The 20,034-nt window shown below is 40.3% G+C and overlaps 1 protein-coding gene across 1 annotated transcript in view; it reads right to left on the reverse strand.

The window, feature by feature from the left end:
• Positions 1–20,034, reverse strand: part of Pard3b (par-3 family cell polarity regulator beta) — a 1,033,383-nt gene that overhangs the window by 433,048 nt on the left and 580,301 nt on the right. The window contains exons 12-13 of the mRNA XM_026786343.1: positions 6,710–6,880; positions 2,202–2,334 (exon numbers count right to left, since the gene is read on the reverse strand). Coding sequence (XP_026642144.1) covers positions 2,202–2,334; positions 6,710–6,880 — 304 coding nt within the window. The remainder of the gene's footprint in view (positions 1–2,201; positions 2,335–6,709; positions 6,881–20,034) is intronic.

The raw sequence follows: 20,034 nt of genomic DNA on the forward strand, positions 1-20,034 counted from the left end.
GCTGTGGGCAAACTGTGGGCAGTATGTACTGATATTCCAGAATGGGATGGAACCCAGTATATCAGCTGTGGGCAAACTGTGGGCAGTATGTACTGCTATACAGAATGGGATGGAACCCAGTATGTCAACACAGAGCCTTACACACACAAAGAAAAGGAAAAGGGGAAGGAGGCCAGTTGATGTTTTGACTGTCCCAGCTTCTCTCCGTACTAGACATTACATTGTGTCAAATCAACCTTGTTCTGCTAAACGAGGCCGTTTTAAGTCAGTTAACCCTATCACAGTTCACAAGTCTCTGTCATGTTGCAACTTCACTGGCTCTGAAACTCAGGGACTCTTGGAATTTCTCAAAGTACAAAATGTGAAGACTTGAAGAGAAGCAGTGGCCATGATGAGCGCAGGATGATAGTATTTTAATTCTAAAATCTTCATAAACCCTCTAAGTCAGTTGGCTTGCACGAATAGTAAGCTTATCAGCTGGCCTCTAACTGAAACTGCCGTGAGTCCATGCTACACGAAGCTGGGTCTGGGCAACTGGGTGACAGGGTACAGACACCCCGGGATCTGATAACAGGCAGACTTTATTTCCTTCAGGCAGACAATGGTTAGTTGCCTAAGAGGCTTATGGCAATGACGTAGCCAATCTCAGTTACTCTCTTACAGTACCATACTACTCCATAGTGGACATTACCAGGAATTTTCTAGTGCAGATGGGAACTAGATTAAAAGAGCTGGGATTTTCACACAACGTGGAAAGTCAAGGTAGGAAATGAGGCAGGCACCTGGCAGTGGGTTTTGGTGACTTTGTTTGTTGTTGCTACTGCTGTTTCCTTCTCATTGGCATGAAAGCTGCTCTGTCTGCATCTATGTTTGAGAAGGATGAGAACATGGAAAAATCTTCCCAGAGATTATCTGTCATTGCTGTAACCAAAGAACTTAATTTTTTCAACACAGATAGAAAGCATAAAGAGTTCTAAGGATGTTTCTGGGTTCTACAAAGAAAGTCTCTTCCTCCCCTGCTTTGTGGACAGTAGAAGTGAAAGTCTCAAGATCTGTCCAGTTTACTTAAGGTAAGCCAAGACAGACTGAGTAATTCTTTTTATCTGGTCGCAATGTAAAGTTAGCATTTCATAGACAGTCTTAGGATCACGTAGAAAGACTTCCATGTTCCGAGGGAACAAGAGAAGGTAGGGACTTTGCTGTGGCTGAGATGAACCAAAGCCAGGGACAGGAATTGAAGCCAGGCTCCGGGTTTATCAAATATGCATAGTGTTGGGTCAATTATTTATGCTCCCAGACCTTCTATATCTCCACCTGTAAAATGAGGCTAATAATATGACACACTTTGAATTTGAATGTAAATTGCTTAACAATATATCTAACAAACAGCAAATACTTGAAATAGAAACCAGTGTATGATCATTTTATCTTTCAAATATTCTCAAAGATCTACATAAAATGTTATTGATTAGGAGCCATGATAGATAGAGGAATGAGTAATATTAAATTTTCTTTTTAATGCTTTCCTCTAAAATTCTTACAATGAATATGTATGTATTGCTTTTGCAATATAAAAAGTAAAAGCTATTAAAGAAAGAAGAAAGAGGGAGATAAAACAAGTTTCTGGGTGACCTGCAGTGTAAGCTTGAAAGAACAATGAAGAAAATCCAGTAGTCCACTTGCAATATGATCCATTCCCGTCATAAGAGAGTGTGTCATCAGACAGCCACAGTCCAGCTGCCACGTCTGGCCTCAAGCTGTGCTGTTCCACTACTTGTCACATTCATCTTGGACCCAAGCACAAGGTTGTGAGTCACATCTCTACCACGTTGTGGTGTCATGTAAATTTATGCGGTTTTGAAGAGGCTTGGTAACTTTCAATGATAAAAATGATCTTCAAAAAACTCACAGTTTGCCATATTTGATTCTCTAGCCATGGTTTGTTTTAAACAAAATCCTCATGTTTGGGGCAGCAAGCACAGAAACTGTCACTTAAACTGGAAGCCTTGCCAGGAATCTGATTCACAAGTTCTGAGTCAACACTCTCACCCACCCCTCAGTTCGCCTGACTCTGAGTGACAGAGTCTGCACTTTGCCTAATGAACTTGTCTTGGTCCCTGATACCTTTCTGTCTTCTAGTGAAAAGCCGTTTTTGTGGCTTTGTGCCCTATTCGAAGAGAATGGAAATGGAGAGACCTTACCTTTCCTTCTATTTTGTGGACTGTAAGTGCCAAACGGATACAATGGACTACCATCATTTCGCCTGGAGGTGCTCAGAGCTTCTTGACAGTTCTCAAAACTTGGTCTGGAAAGCACCCCACAGTCTGTAGGCTCCTAGGGACAGAAACAAAAATTACATTTTAAAAGAACATTTCAACTTGGACGATCGAAGCGGAGTGCAAGCGTGAATGGTCCTCTTCAGAAGCCTTTCGAGTCTCCAGCATGTACATCTTCATTCAAACATCTTTCAATACAACATAAAGAGCACGGACCATGTAGTGTTAAGGATTATGAGTGCTGATAGCCAACACAAAAGAGGATTAACTTTATTATTCTTTTCCCCCACTTACAACTGCCTTCTTTCAAATTCTCTTCCATCTGGGAGTACAGCTTGTGGCAGTGTCAATATGAGAATACAGTTCATGCCAAGGGTGTTTCTCTGCCAACCAGCTGGTTCCTCTCTCCCTCTGCCACTCTTTCTCCCTCAGTAAGTGCATATGCTCTAGGACAAATCGGTACCCAAGCAGTGTTTGTCACCAGAAAGCCACGATTGCGTCCTATTGCAGACCCCAGGCTTTGGCCGGACGCTAAAGTAAAGATCTATGGCAGGGCCAGGCAGCGGTTCTCCCGAGAGCCTTTTTTTCTTCTATATTTCTCTTTCCCATTCAGATTCTGACAGTCTGTAAACAAACCCACAGTTCCCTGCAAACTGCTGCCTCCAGAATAACACCCCACAAACCATCCTCCGCAGGTGCTGCAGAGGTAGCAGGAGGTAGCTGACGACAGAGAACTCAGGTTTTCAAGCGGACTGTGGCATAGCAGGCTGTCTTTCGCTCTTGTTCCTATTATTCACCTCCCTAACAGATTTCAGGGAAATAAATGATTTGGAAGCCATTTCATAGCTCTTCTCTTGGCCATTTGTGAGAGGCACATGCCGTAAACACAGAGCTACTCCCCGAGCTCCCTCCTCCGGAAAGCATTTGGCTGAAACACAATGCATTTGATTCTACTTTGTCCTCTTTAGTTAGAAAGAAAGAAAGAAAGAAAGAAAGAAAGAAAGAAAGAAAGAAAGAAAGAAAGAAAGAAAGAAAGAAAGTCAGTGTCTAGCTAAACAAAATATTTGAAGCATTTGGTTCTATTCTGTATCCTAAATAATTAAAATGTTTTCAGCTGCAGAAGGCTATTAGCTTTTCAGGAGGGTTCCTAACACAGCACATAACCATGTTGCCCTTGGCTGCTGTTGTGCAGGTACAGGAGACCAGTGAGTCCTAGCTTAACGCTAGAGCCCCAGCAGTCAGGTAGACATAGGACTCGCCTTGCACTGCCTTGTGTTTTCACTTCACAAGAACAACGAGAACAAAAACAATTTTTTTTCTGCTTTCCTAGCTCTTTGATAAATGACACAATCAATATCCCAACAACTGATCAGTAAGCAGCCTAATTAAAGCATCCAGCCTGTAAAGCAGAGCTGTCGTGGAGGCCTCCATTAGTGTCCCAGCCAATAAAAAATATAATGGATTTTTAAACATGTTCTGCCTCTGTGAAGATGAGCTGCAGCAGGGAGGAAAATGTTTTAGGAAAGAGAAAAACAAAACCAGGTCATAACCCATTTTTAAATATCAAGTCTCTAGGCACAAACAGAATCACAATTCAACCTGAAGCTCATCCTTGGAAAAACACTCTTCTGTTCAAAATGATTCTGATTCAATCAAGAGCTCATTATGTATTCTTCCTGAGGTTCTCATCAAAACTGTTTACCTATCTTGTACAACTGGGTAATGTGGGGGAAAAATAACAACTTTATATTTTGACTTTTCTTAAGTAGCATCTTCATTTCTTTTCAATATTGGTATAATGTTCCAGCAATTATGCTGGCATTCTTGCCAAATCTAACTAATTGATTTGCCCTGATGTGTGAGCAGTGCTTAAATCTCCTCTGGGTTATGGATGCTTTTCTATGGACTAGGGGGTACTTGCTATTCTTTGGGAGAATAGACGGGAAGCCACTGTGCACAGCACATACTGTGCACAGCAAATGCATGACACGGTCAGGCTGATACAGGAGCTCTCATAGCTGATTTTTTTTTAATTAATAAAGATAAGCTATGCATTAGGCTTCTGACTTGGAGACCCTTTAATCTTCATGGCTACCACAACGATTCTCTATAGCTCAGAGTCCAAACGCCTGCTCATTTCCCATGGAAAGCACGTAAATATTGTGGCAAGAAAATGGATCCTTGTTTAAATGTCCTCATAAAAAATTGCTTCTTGTAACAGTAGTTCCTATTCCTGATCAATTCCCTGGTGAACTATATTAACAAGACACATCTGAGGCTGGGAATGAACTGAAAGGTGATACTTTCTTCAGATGGGATAATGCTGACCACATTCCACTCTGGACTGTGGAATTAAAGACGGAGACACCACAGTAAAGAAAAGTGCTGACAGCAAAGAACCCTAGCTCCATGGCCAGGGTGTAGTATCTACCATTGCCATTCACATCCATGGCCTTTTAGAAACAGACGTGGAATGGGGGAAGAGGAAAAGTAACGATACCTCTAGTCCTCTAGTCTATTAAAGACATACTCATTCTTTCCCCTTTTTTGCTTAGTATGGCCTCTGCATGACTATGTCTCTCTAAGAGTTCCTTTAACAAAGGTACCTCAGCTAAGGAAGAAGAATGGAAGGGAGCTGCTAAAGGAAGCTATCTTACACAGATTACATAAGAAGGGGTGACTGAGTCCTCCCGGATTCCCTTCTTCACATCACTTTCCAATCCCAGGACTCTATAGGAAGGACCAAAGTACACCAGACAGGCTCTTTTCTCGTGTTGGGAAGCAGGAGATGAGGGCATTCAGACTCTGTACACAAGTGAAGCCCATTAAATATGCATGAAGACTCTGTCACAGGTAGACACCCGTGTGGAAAACAAGCTCATTCATTATATATAGTCTTCAGTAATTGGCCAATTTACATTTCTTTAACATCTACAAGGTTATACACAAAGAGTATAGGAGGTACAGTTATTCTCTCCCAGTAGTTGATAACATAGCATGTTATCATAGATGGTCTATCGTTTCACTATTTCAAGACCACCCTGTCAGGTAAAGTGGGTCTCACATGCAGCTTTTTCATTCATTTAGCAACATTTACTGGGAGCCGATCACATTTGGAGAAATGAAGCTATAATGGTGGATAAAATAGGTACAAGTATCTGTCTTCTATACATCAAGCATTTACATTAGCTGTGTATTTTCATGGTTGGGAAACAGCAAATTGAGGGTTTTAGCACAAATAATCTGAATATAACACAAGGAGACCCACTGACAGATATTTCATTTTGACAATCTTTCATTTTTAAAATTTGGTTGAACTTACTACTAACACTAATGTTTGATATCAGTTTTCCAAGTAGTTCATCTCCTACTTTATATACAAGTGTAACAGAGAAACATACTTTGGCCTTAGATACTATCCTAATATCATGATGTATAAATGTGATGATAGTTTGTCAATTTGTATGAACCAACTCATTTTTCCTGAAGTAATTGTTAGGAATATTTAATACTTAATCTTTTAAAACGCTGTTTTAACAAAAAAAAAAAAAAAAAAAAAAACGGGCGGTGGTGGCGCACGCCTTTAATCCCAGCACTCGGGAGGCAGAGGCAGGCGGATCTCTGTGAGTTCGAGACCAGCCTGGTCTACAGAGCTAGGTCCCAGGACAGGCTCCAAAACCACAGAGAAACCCTGACTCGAAAAAAAAAACAAAAAAAAAAAAAAAAAAAAAAAAAAAAAACCAAAAAAACGCTGTTTTAAGATCAGCTTTGTTTATAATTTTGTGTAAATGAAATGTTTGGGTATATCAGCATTTAAGAATTATTTTATACTCTTTTTATACTATATTATTTTATATTAAAGTTCATATTTAAGGGGGCATTTCCATTCTTTTAAAAAGCACAATCAATTATTAAAAAAGAAATAAGACTTCCATTTTTTAATAAAATAAAATGCTCAACAGATCAAACTTTAACTTAGTTATACCACAGGACTGTATTAGCTATGTGTAGATTATAGGGGAGAATAGAGATATTTAATTATATCATAATAATCTTCACAATAAACACTGTATATGTCCATCTGACCAGGAACTTCCTAAGGTACAGGCATTGCTAGCATACCACCAAAAGTTGTATTAAGAAGGATGCTTTTTTAGTAAGTTCAGAACCCCTAGGAATTTCTGAACATAAGCCCTAGTAAACGCAGACTGGTAATATTTGATAAATGATTTACTTTATATGTATATTTCATACATTTTTATTATATCTAAAATATACAACCACCTGTTTCTTTAATATATCCATCTGAGTATGTCTGGACCATACTTTCCCAAGGACAGACTCAATAAATGTAAACCTACCACATGAGTGATTGAGTCTGCATATTCTGGTGACCATTTGAGACATCTTAGGAAAGTCAAGAATGGTCTCACCTCCTGTGGTCTCTCGGGTCTCCTCAGTATCACCAACTGGATCATGCCGCGGATGTTTCCCTCCATGGACATGGACCTCCTCAGGGTTTCCATGGCTTCATGGTTGGACTTGCCTAGAAGAGATTCCCCATTCACAGCAACCAGTTGGTCATTCACTCGCAGTCGGCCATCCTGGGGCAGAGGGGAAAACAGCATAAGACGAGAAGGCATGGTGATGACAGTAGCTGGTGGGAGGAAAAGTTCAAGTACGAAGAAGAGAGAGTCAGAACGGAAGCGTTTCTGGAGCTAGTCTAGCAGTCACAAATACGAACAATCGTGATTTGTGTGAAAGGAGTTATTTTTAGAAGTCTTAGAGCAGAGAGAATTGTAGAGCTCAATAAATATCAATAAAAATGTATTAAAAAGAAATCAGAGTTCTGAGCTGCAATAATTTAGACATGTCTGATATTTTTTATCTAAAGCTCTGTCTGGCAAACATATGAATCTAGCACGCTTCTGCGGTTTGTTTCGGTAAATACCCTATGGGGACTCGAGGAACCCGGGTTAGGAAACAAAGGTAGTAGCTATCTCCCACAAGGAGGGTTTGCATTTTCAGGCATGGAAAGATGTGCTTAAAAGTTGTGCGCTCGAGAGTATAATGCCTCTCTTAGCTATCACTGCCAGCCTACTGAATGGAGAGAACAGATTCCTCATATAATTGTCTCTACCTCAAGCACAGACTGACTCATCAACACATCAGAAGAACACAGATGTATGCAGTGAAGGACCAAATTGTCCTAATACCTCTGGCAGGAAAGCTTGACAAAGGCAGAGATTCCCAGACTTTTTCCCGGGATGTTCCAGCTAATGAACATTTTTATCTAGCCCTCCTAGAAGAGAAGCCATTTACCATTAAAGCTCCAGGAACCCCATGTGTGGAGAGCCAGCCTTACTCTTCTTCCCACTTTTCTTCATTCAGAAGTCCCCTTCGGCCAGAAGCCTTCCGTCAGTGAGGTCTCCACCAGCGGCTGGTAAACTAGGAGAGCAGCTCTTCAGGAAGCCCCTTTGGGCAGACCACAGTGCATCCCCTCCCGGGGTGAACAGTCTTTACAGTGTTTATAGACCGCTGAGTGGAAACTGTCCTATGCTACTTGACATCCAGAAAATCAGGTTCAAATATAACTGGGAATCTTGTCCTGCTGCTGACGTTAACACATTTCACAAAAATAGAAGTGGGTATGCACAGTTCTTTACTTTTCCAGAGACTTCTTCCATATCTGCCTCCTGCGATGCTCACAGACCCAAGTTAAGGAGATTCGTGTTTTTATAAAATTTTCCACAAAGTAATCAGAATTGTGAATTCTAATTCTAATTTGCCTAGGTCACTACAGTACATTGGATGAGACTCACGCAAGCTTAGTTTTGTGAACTTTGGCCCTTCAGCCCCTTTCACTTCATGGCGTCAGTATAGTTGTGCAGTGCTAAACTAAATGCAAAAAAAAAAAAAATCCTTGCAGTGAAAGGTAACTGGGATAGAAGTTCAAATGAACAGAATATAATGCAAAACTGAAAAAAGGGGGGAAAAACTCCCTGAGAAATGACCAAAACAGACACACAGTATAGGCTGGAAGCTAGTCATTGAGCCTCAGAGAGAAAACCCGTGGGGTGGTTGATAGGCTTGTTCAAATACATGGGCAGATGGCTGGAGGAACTGTTCCCTAAGGAACAGGGAAAGAGACAAAGTGACAGCTGTTGTTCTAGAGAGCATTTAGAGATGTCCTACACATCAACTGGTGGATGGAGTCTTGGCAACACAGGACTGCAGAGGCCACCCAAAGGAGTACATGCTCGCGCAGGAAGAGCGTTGAGATGGCAAGGCATTGGGATTAGTAGAGAGTGTGTAAGATCAGATACAAATTGTTCCAATGCCTGTTTCATGGGAACTTAATGTCTCTCCCTCTGGCTTCGAAACTTCACTTAACCTTTCCCCTAATTAACCAAAAAAGAAATTACCTCTTTCTGCTATCCAATTGTGAATTAGGCACACAAAGAATAGGATTAAGCCTCTGTGAAATGGTGAGGAGGACCACTGGGCTGATCTTGTCACTGAAATTCTCCTAATGTAGCTGGAAGCTGACGTGCAAATTTTAAAGTTGAGGAAGAAGGAGAAGGGTTGGATCTGGACACAGGCACTGTTACCCAGAAATGAGCCGTGTTAAGATCTGTAGAGGTCAACTGGGAGAACACCTCATCCTCTATGACAGGAAGAGGAGCAAAACAAACAAACAAAAAAAAAAAACAAAAACAAAACAAAAAAAACGGAAGGAATCTGAGAAAGAATTTAATGACTGGGAAGATGCGAGAAGAAAACAGTTGTATAGAAAAGCTATACCAACAGCTATTAACATAAACCTATTTCTAGTTGCTTTCTAGGTTTCAGGCATCAAGTAGGATATGTTTAATATATTCAAGTCCAAAACAAAAGACAGGTCAGCCGACTCACCCCAGGGCCCCTGGATTTTGTTGTTGTTGAGACATTCACATTTATCACATATGTCACTAGAGAGTTGCGGTCACAATAAAAATCCACACACTTTTGTTTGTAGGAGTGGCTGTCCTCTTGCTATTGGTGTGTGCTTCTTGTTCATAAGATAAATGACAGGTAATTTCATTAATGGCAATGCCAGGAAGACCACATTGTCTTGACATTTAGAATGCCATCACAGAGCTTCAAGCTTAGAAAGGTCCTCCGAGGCCATCTGGTCCAACCTCTCCAATTTACAGATGGAGAATATAATGCTCCAGGAAGACGAGGCATCGTTTAACACCAAGTAAGACAAGGTGCTTCCAAATATATTAGGACTGGCTCAGCTGGTTAAGTCAAAGTTGAAAAAAAAAAAAACAAAACAGAACAGTCCAAGTCTTGAATTCACTAGTATTTCCCAGGCATATGAATAACATTTACTTATCTGCAGAGGGGTATTGCTCCAAGAAAAGCCTTTCAAAACTGGGGGGAAAATACTCTGAAGGTGTCTGCTGGACGAGAGCAGTGTTTGAAATCTGGGCGCATACCTGGCACATGCATGCAGGAAAGTATAGGAGATGCCCAAGCATGGGAGCAAACTGGAGGAAAAAAGAAAGATCTGCTTCCTAACTACATTATCTAAAGACATCATCTCAAGTGAAGTTGCTTGAACACAGAACTTGCTACTCAAATTCAAAATACTCCTCAAAATTATGTGTATCTTTTCACTTTGAAATGATTTTCACCAAGGAGATTAGTTTTCTATGACATTTTTTCTGCTACTATTATGTTCAGATAGATATTTGGTCATGAGAGTTAAAATATACAACTTTATATAAGTGAATACAAATATCCAAAGATGCTACTTAGTAGTTTTAGCATATCTACTTCATCACAATCTGGGTCATGCTTACACTTTTCCAACGGAATAAAACTTGGGTTTGCAAGATGGCTAAGATGGTAAGAACACTTGCCATGTTATCCTGGTGACGTGAGTTCAGTTCCTGGAACCCACATAAAGGAACTAACTACACAAAGTTGTCCTCTGACCTCTACATGTGTGTCGTCACATGTATGCTTACATATACAGACATCATACATACATGTGTTGTATAAAAACAGTAACAATCATAAATAAACAATTTTAGAGACAAAGGAAATCTTTCCTATATTACAGTCAGCAGAACCCTAAGCAAAAAGACCCAGTCCTTAGCTTTGGCACAAAAGCAATGCTGAGGGAATTAAGAAAATGGGAATAACAAGTACCAGCGACTTACTTGGGGTAGTTTAGTGGAGACATGAAAAGCCTAGATGAGTTATAAGTTCCTTTCTTATCTGTGCCTGGGATGGCTTAGAAAGGCATCAGTCCTAACTACTTATCATAAACAGAAGGGTCAAGGGCTCAGACACCAGGAGCATTAGCAACACACCTGCCTTCTGCAGAGTCTCTGTGGAAGCCTGATATGGGAGTGTCATATATCAGTCTGTTGATTTCATTGGTTAAGTAATAAACAAACTGCTTGGGCTCATAGCTTAGAACATAGGTGGGTGAGTAAACAGAACAGAATGCTGGGAGGAAGAGGAAGTGAGCTCAGACTCGACAGCTCTGCTGTCTGGAGCAGAGACACCATGCTCCCATCTCCAGAGCAGACGTGAGAGCTCTGCTCTCTGAGACACACGCGATGAAGCTCCGACCCAGGATGGACGCAGGCTAGAATCTCCCCAGTAAGACCGGTGCCCATAGATTATTAGAGATGGGTTGATCAGGATATCAGAATTAGCCAGTAAGGGCTAGAGCTAAAGGGCCAAGCAGTGTTTAAATTAATACAATCTGTGTGTTGTTATTTCGGGGCATAAGCTAGCAGGCGGCCGGGGACACAGCCCCGCCACTCCTATTACTACAGAAGCCTTTTGAGTGGCCTCTGCTAATCATTTCTTCCAATGATCTTCCTACTATATAATGATGTAAAGATAGAGGACTGGTTATAGTAAATGATTTCAAAAGGGTCTTAGCATGGCCAACTCTTCTTATCTCTCATCTCTTTCATTTTCTAAGATAAAATCTCAGCTTGTAGAACAGGCTGGCCTCACTATGTAACTTACTATATAATCCAGGCTGGCCTCAGACTCAGCAATCCTGCCTTGACCCTCCACTGATGAGTGGTGTGGGAAGTCCTTCGGTCAATGTGTTGCTTTCATTAATTAATGAATAAAGCTAATTTTGCCCAGTGGCTCAACAGAGTAAAGCCAGTTGGGATATTCAAATAGAGATGTAGAGAGAGAGAGTAGGTGGAGTCAGTAAGATGCCATGTTGCCACCAGTGAAAGAGACAGCCTGGTGGTAAAATATAAAATAACAGAAATGGGTTAATTTAAGATATAAGAGCTAACTAGATATGAGCTTAAGCTATAGGCCAAGAAGTGTTATAAATAATATAGTTTCTGTGTGATTATTTCAAGTCTGGGCGGCAAGGAAATAAATGAATGTCTCTGCCAACAGATGAGGATGTGTATGAGCTCCTACTGTGCTATTTTGATTCCAAAATCACATTTCTAGAGATGATTAAGGGTACTAAAATATTAATAAAACACCTAATAAGCTTCTACAATGTAGTCACTATGCTTAAACTCTCTCAATGCATGAGATAATTGAAACCTTATGATAACAGTACTTTTTAAAAAGAAATTGAGGGGTTGAATGAATTGTTACTAGTCATGTTCTGTGAGAAGTTCTGAACCAGGTCTGGGTCACTCTGGAGTCTTGTTTTCAGTCCCTTTGCTAATAATCCTTAAACTTTATGGATTCTTAGATCTCTCTGAGGCTCTAATAAAAGTTACAAATCCTAGTCTCATCAAAGCAAACATTTATACCAGGGTTTCTCTGTGAGTGCACATTTGGACCAGATAATTCTTTGCAATAGGGGTTGTCATGTGTCATGCGGGATATTTCAAGTGCCTCCCGCAGAACTGCCATGACGTTCAGGGGAACTGTGACTTTCTAGTTCAGCTGTTAGTGATCAGCTCTTGAATACTTCCTCTGTTCTGAACTGGTGATGTCACACAGCTCCACGCACTGCCATTAGTCTGCTTTTCTAAAGCCCCTCCATGTGAAGTCGTAACGATGCAAAGGAGAGACTAAGGAAGTCTATGCAAAGAGGACTGCAGAATCTGAGAGAAGCATGGGAGGTGGCTTTCCCAGGAAGAGCTGGCTGCTGCCCAAGGCCAATCCACATTAGTCCAGGGTGTTGAGAGGATTAATCATGACCAGATGTTGGCTGCTGTCTCTGCATGTTTCTAACAGGACCCTTGGTAAGGCCTCTTGGGATATTATCAACACCCAGGGCCCAAGCCCCAAAGTCAAACTTTACAGAATAGATTCCCTGGAGCAGACGATGCTCCAGGTACCCCTGAATATTAGGACAAATGTTCCAAATGAATTCTTTTAAAGGTTCTAGAATTTACTCTATGACTCTATGACAGTATCTGCCTACTGTAATTTTGAAAATAAACCATAAGACAAGATGAATCGATGTAAAAAAAATAAGACTTCAGTTCGTTATCATTTAAAGTGACTTAGAAACAATAGTCTGAAGGGACATGAACAAACAAAGCACTTTTAAGCACAGTTCCAGAAAGGAAGCCAGCCACACTGGATGTCTGTAGTACTCATTTCATACTGCCTTAGCCATGTGAGATGTTTCCAATTTTCATCGTCTGCCCTAACATCTCAACTGAAGGAAGAGGGGTACCTCTCCCAAAAAGATCCCTGTCTGGTGTATATGACTTTGCCCACCCCTTTCCTCCTTTCTGAAAGTCCTTTGCTCTCATTAGATGTGTGCTTACCCTTTCTAGTGAGGCTTGGCCACCATCTTGTTCTCACAGTTAATCTCCAGGACAACTAAGGCCTCTTTTTCCCAATGCTCATGTTACTATAGCTATTTGTCTATTGCTGTCATTAGGGAATTAGTTTCTCACATATTTAATTTAGTATCCTTAGCTTTCTAGATTATAGAATGAGGTGGTTCATTCTGTGTCTCTAATGTATTATAGATTGCCTAACTCACTTCAGAGGCTGTAGAGTGCTTGCTAAATAGAGTCACTTGGAAAAAAAAAAAAAAAAAAAAAAAAAAAAAACAACCCTCCAGTCAGGTACATAGGGACTGGTGTAAGTTTCATCTATAATGAAGAAATCAATTAATTTATAAACTGTACCTAAGAAGACCCGATGAGCCCAATCTGGCTTGATTACTTTTTCTGTACTGGCCCCATCTCTACTGGTTGAGCTACTGTAAACTTTTCAATGGATTTAATGCAGTACCATTTTGGGAGATTCATTCCATTTGTATGGAATGGACCAATAAAGTCCCAGCATCTGTGGCATATGGAAATGTTTGCAAGGAAGCCAAAGAACCTTCTCTGGAGCATAGGGGCAAGCATACTCATAATCATTTTGTTACATTGATTTTAAAATACAGCCTAATCCTTTTTGCTTAAAACTCCTGGACAAATACAGAGCACACATAAAAACCCTGCAACATACAGCTTCCTAAAGACAGACTAAATCTTATTATTGTTGCAGCAAGAAAGTTTGAGAAGGCCTGACTTAATCTCAGAAATATTTACCGGCCTACTGCACGGTAATAACACTCTGTGCTTGTTTTACATCTTCCCGTTTCCTGTCATTCCGGATCCTTTTCCACCCCTTCCTTTTTCTTTCCGGATTTTGTGCTCCTAATTTACTTTGGCCTAGAAAAGCAGATTAAGAAAGCTTGTCAAGGCATATGTGTTATACATGAATCAGGAATATTCTGCATGAATGCATGAACAGATTAGACAGACTCTCTAAGATCTTTCCCATTGAAAAAATTTATCGTATTTACTTTTTTTCCCTTTCTCTATGCTTTTGTTTTTTGTTTTTGTTTCTGGCTGTAGGGGTGGGGGAAAGGCTTATTAGTTTTGTTCGATGACAACTCCCTGAGGTACTCACCTGGTATTCTCTTCTTATGTTACATATAACCACACTAATATACATTTGCTGTTTTAGCTCAATTTCTGATTTGTCCTAGGAGCAGTTGTGCCAATGGAAAGACAACACAATATGGCCTGAGTATGTGGAAAAGCAACAAGAATACAAGGAAAGGGCCAGGCTCCACTTCCCCTTTAAGGCTTCCTCTTAGTGAATTTACACCTCTCATCAGGCCCCTCCTCTCGAAGGGCTCACCAGCTCCCAGTTGCATCCTTCCAGGAGCTTTTGGGAGGACATTTAAGTTATAGACTATTTTTAACGGGTATTATTTATAGACCCACAACACCATCATTACAGATCAGTTTGTACAGATTACCTTTTTCTCTGACACCATGAAGTCATGCGTGCTCTCAATCCTAAAGAGAAATCAGATATATCCAAAATGTACACCAAAATGACGCAGTTTTAAGTCTTTCTCAGCACAGACCAAATGTACTTTTTATTTGTATTTTTAGAAATCAAAAAAAAAAAATTAGAAGTGATATAGATTATAAACAAAGCAATGATGGAGGCTGAGGTAAGACCATAAAGTGTTAGAAGTTATGTGATGAGACCTTTGGTTGAAGTCCTGGTGTCTAAATTCAGAAATGACATGCACGATCACACGAATTAACACCTACTAAGAGTTTCAATGCTTTAGAGGAAAATTGACTGACCAGTGTTTTCCTTATTTGGCTCGTGATTCCCTTGTTTTTAACATAAAATTTTTACTGTGTATATAGACTACAAATCTCTTGATTTGCTTTTCAGTTCCAAGTTGCAGTTGCCCATTTATGAATGGGGATAACACATCGGTGCTCAGTTCTTAGAACTGAGTAGCTGCTCATGACCCAGACCGCCCGGACCTCCTTCAGAGGAACAAGTTAGGATGCCGTCAACTACCAGAGACGCCTCAAAGTCCTCTCACTGGCAGGGAATGTATCAATTTTAAGAAAAATGGAGAGTTGAAGAAATCATTTAACATTAGTGTTCCTTAAAAAGCTGTCCCTTTTATCTTCCTTTGGATTCATTAATTATAGATATGCCCTGATTTATAGATAGTGGGAGAAATGGAGGTGGGAATTACTCAGGCTGGGAGCTCTGACCAGACTCCTGCTAAGAGGGGGGAGGCCTCTAAATGCTCAGCATTCTGGAGACACAGGAATCCTCCTGTGGCCCTCACTCTTCCACTCTTCCGCTCCTGGGGATGCTCTTCCCCTCAGCTCACTTTAGTCATAGAAAACTGATCATAGTGAATACTCGCAGTAGTTAAAATTCTCGTTTCCACCATGAAAAGATTATGAAATTCTACATCTTTGAGAAGAATCACCCCGAATTTCTTGAGCACACAGAATCAAGTTACTTAAATGATGTCTATTTCATATTCTGGGTGCACACATTTGCAATTAGCTATGCTAGGCATTTTCCTTTTACTTAATTCCACTATCATCAAGTAGTATTTATTAAGCACAAACTGGGCTAAATTAATTTTATACAGAGTAGCAGTTTTAAATGCATTCTCTCTGTTTAAGAGTCCTTAAATAATCCATCTACCTGATATATGACATTTGTTTCCCTTAGGAAAAAAAACACTCTTAAATTTGAATTTTTATCTTATTATTTCAGGACTTCAATAGGGTGCATTCCACTCGTAACATCAGCATATTCAAATATAAAAAGTGCCAGCCAGAACTAGTGCAATGCACTGCATGGGATTCTTTCTTAAGCCCATGCTAGTGTTGATGTTTTTCCTAAATTAAAAAAAAGATGGATCTTTTCTAAAAATGACTGCAGTAAAAGAAAACCAGTCTAAGTGTAAGCAATAAATATAAAATAAAAAATAAAACATATTAAACTTTATGTAATATGTAATATGGTTCATCAAAAGCAAAGAAAAACCATTGAACTTGAAAATGTTTGGCAAATGATTAAATATCTAGAGTCTTCAAAGTATCTAGAGACATTGAGTGACCTTGAGAAAATACAAGTGAAGGTTTAATGAAAATTTGGAAAAGGGAGAACACCTTTCCAAGTGTAAAACTGACACCATTTCTTTCCTTTTAACAGCAACAACAAGTTTCACTTGAAATTCCAACCACAAAAGGGAATTTGAAAAAACTCATCCTCAAGGACCTCCTGATTTCATCCTAGTCACAGCAGACACATTCTCTTATATTTTGTTTTTAGAAGTAATGACACTATACTTTGGGGACAAATGCCTAGGAGGAATGAAAGAAATGAAAATCCAAGTAGCAGCCTGCAACAGGAGCATTGTGTAAGCATACGCCATCAGTTCTCCAAGAAGCAGCACTGTGCTGGTGTGGTCCATGTTGCTTCGTGAATGATGTGGGATAGCTCACAGTGATGCTTCAGAAGGCTCTGCAAGGAACTCTACATACCATGACAGCCTGTAACTGCATGGCTTTTGGAAAGTAGAATTTCTGGGTGTTGTTTCTCCTGCTCCTTTGTGTGTATAGAAGTGTTGCGTGTATGCAGAGTCAACAAGATTGCTCTCCAGTATGAACGGGTATTTCACTCATGAACATGTGTGGGAGGTCAGAGGCGACACCAGGGTGCCTTTCTTCAATCATCTCTCAGTTTCTGGGCATTCTTTTGTTTTCTTTTTTCCCTGATTTTTCTTGGGTGTTGTTTTTTAAAATGTATCTTCAATGTTCTGAGTTAGTTAAGTATTTGGATAATTTTGAGCAAGGTATACCTGTAATTCAGCTTGCCCTGGCTTCCTGCTCAAGTTCCTACTTGTTTCCCAAAGTGCACTCAAGAGTATCTGTATGCTTTTAGTAGCAAATAGCAATAATAAAAATTGCCTTTTTTATTAGAAATAACTCAAAGAGGAAACGAGAAGCTTGAAAGTAGTAGCCTGGTAGGTGAGACAAGAGACATCAGACCCCGAGTCATTCTGAGATTTTACATCTGGTGGGTAGCCTGTCTTTGTTTATATCCTCAGAAGCTCCCAGGAGGATACAGCAGGCAGAATCCACAGGAAGAATTTGGTCATACTTTTCAAAGTAGTTTAGTTTTCAACAATCCACCTTCCCTTAAGGGAAAACCACCTTGAGAACCAATTAGTGGAACGAAATGCTGGGAGAAAAAGATCGGGCTCCAGTAGAAAAAAGTATTTTGTTGATTTCAAGTAAATCCTAGGGTCAGATGCTAATAGGGATGTCCCGGTGCTCATCTTCCAAGCCTCAGGGACATTGCAGTCTGTTACATTTGTTTCTCTTCAACCAAGACAGGAACAAAGTCTCCAGACAATTTTGTAAGACTTAATCCAGATTTGGGGAACAGGAGACAACCTTCTGAGGAGTAACAATGGATTATTGCGCTAGCAGAAAAAGGGAAAATACAGCTTCCTTTCCCTTAATCGGATTCCTTGTGAACAGAGCTCAGGGCTCTACTGCTCACAGTGAAAAAGATACACAAGACAAATGGCTACCAACCATTCATGACAAGGCTAAATTCATGATCAATGCCTCTTAATGTTAAAAACTACTGTTATAACTATGCTGTCCAGTGGTTTCAATGGTGTGTCAGGAAGGAAGTGTACATAAACAGAAAGTGAAATCTCGCAGCAAGGAATGGAACTATGAGAGTCTGCTCAGGTAAGGGGTTGCTCATTGCCACAAACAGAAATGCGTACTGAACCACACACCAATATCCATCTGCTGGATCTGAAGCTATTGCCCTTTTTTAAAAAAAAAAGAAAGAAAGAAAAACAAAGATGTTTTCTTTTAATTTCCAAAAAGTCATCTCATTTTCAAATTTGCTTTGATTAAACTCTTCACAAAAGAGCTGCTATTAGGAGGAAGAAGAATAATATCAAGCAGGTGTCCACAAACATAGCCTGTTCTTGAACAAAGTGCACATTTCAACTGCTTGCTAAGAAGAATGAACATGATACAAGGCTGTGCCAGGAAGTAGCCCCTGCATTCAGGCACACACTTAGATGTACTGAAAAGTATCTTCATGCTAAAGCAATGTAGCACAGGCTATGAAGTCTGATGCTATATTTGGCAAGTCTGGATCATCTCATAAGAATAGAGCCCTGAAATCACTGCTTTTTGATAAAATGACATAATAAAAATATGAAAATGAAGAATAAAATTGGAGAATCCATTTTAAATCCTTATCGTAGTGCCTGGCATATACAAGCAGGAAGTATGATGGATGTCAATGTTTGTTGCTATTATTGTCCCTCTGTTTCCCTTCCGTACTATCTGAGACTCATTAGAGTGTACTGGAGATTCATTCATAGACCTCATTGCTTGGTCAGTCTCTGCACTCACACTTCTGCCAGCTCCCTTGTGAGGACAATGATTTTCAGTCCAAGACCTTAGGTTCAGTCTAATGACGATTCCGATGAGTTTTGTATGTGTGGTGTGACAGTGGAGCACTTCAGAGTCCAGGCATTGTAAGGCATTTCCCATTGCAGCTAGCCCCCTGGTATCTGTTAGCCTGCTCTCAAAGGGTTGGTAAAATATGTAGAACTTAATATGTCTGTAGACCTATGCTGCAAGGAGGGCCTGCTTGTTTGTCCCAGCCACCCAGCTAGCTTAGCCTGGAAATAACCACACAGAAACTGTATTAATTAAAACACTGCTTGTCCCATTAGCTGTAGCTTTTTATTGCTAACTCTTATATTAATTTAACCCATTTCTATTAATCTATAGGTCACCACATGGCAGCATCTGTCTCCAGTGGATCCATGGCTGCTCCTTGACTGCCCTTCTTCTCCTAGCATGCAGCCTAGCTTTTCCTGCTTCGTTCTGTTCTTCCCTGCCATAGGCTCAATGGTGTAGGAGGTCTTTTTCTGTCTTTGTGTTGCATTCATTGGTTAATAAAGAAACTGCTTTGGGCCTGTTGATACGGAAGAACTTAGGTAGGCAGGGAAAACTAAATGGCATGCTGGGAAAAAGGAAGGCAGAGGGAGAGAATCGTCATGGATCCACCAACAGAGATAGACATGCTAGAACTTTGCTTATAGGCCATGACCTCATGGTGATACACAAATTAATAGAAATGGGTTATATTAACATAAGAGTCAGCCAGTAAGAAGTCAGAGCTAATGGGCCAAGCAGTGTTTTAATGAATACAATCTCTGTGTGGTTATCTCCAGGCTACCGCGGCCGGGACGAACAAGCGGGCCCTCCTCCTACAGATCTACAGTGTGACAGAAAACACCCAGCCTGCATTGGAACCTCCACCACCATTAGGAGTTGCCCTGCAGAGCCATGAGCAAAATAAAAGCTTACTCATTAAGAACTTTTATGATTATTGATCATGTGACAAAAGCTAACTGAGCTGGAGAATAAATTAAAGAATTGCCTACCCATAGTGCAAATCCCACTGTTCCAAGAAAGAGGACATCAGCTGAGAGTCTAAATTGAAGGAACAGCAGAAGTGGAGACATAAGGAGAGAGTGATAAACAAAGCAAGGATTAGACCTGGCTATTCCTGTAAAGTCTAAATAGGCATCCTCAGCTTTGGTGTGCGAGGAGGCCAACAGTAAGTCCACTTGCAATGGTTAACAGGCTTTAGAGGCTTTGGTAGACACTGAGCCAAAGACTCTATGTCAATGGTTCTCAACCTTCCTAATGCTGTGCCTCATGTTGTAGCGATTCCCCAATCATAAAATTACATTGCTACTCATAACTGTAATCTTGCTACTGATGAATTATAATGCAAATATCTTATATGCAGGATATCTGATATGAAACCCCAAAAGGGGTTGTGACTCCTAAGTTGAGAACCACTGCTCTATGTGGATTGTGTCCTAGTCATCATAATAGTATGGGCACAT

This window comes from Microtus ochrogaster, linkage group LG4 (assembly GCF_000317375.1).
Source record: "Microtus ochrogaster isolate Prairie Vole_2 linkage group LG4, MicOch1.0, whole genome shotgun sequence".
NCBI classification, from domain to species: Eukaryota; Metazoa; Chordata; class Mammalia; order Rodentia; family Cricetidae; genus Microtus; species Microtus ochrogaster.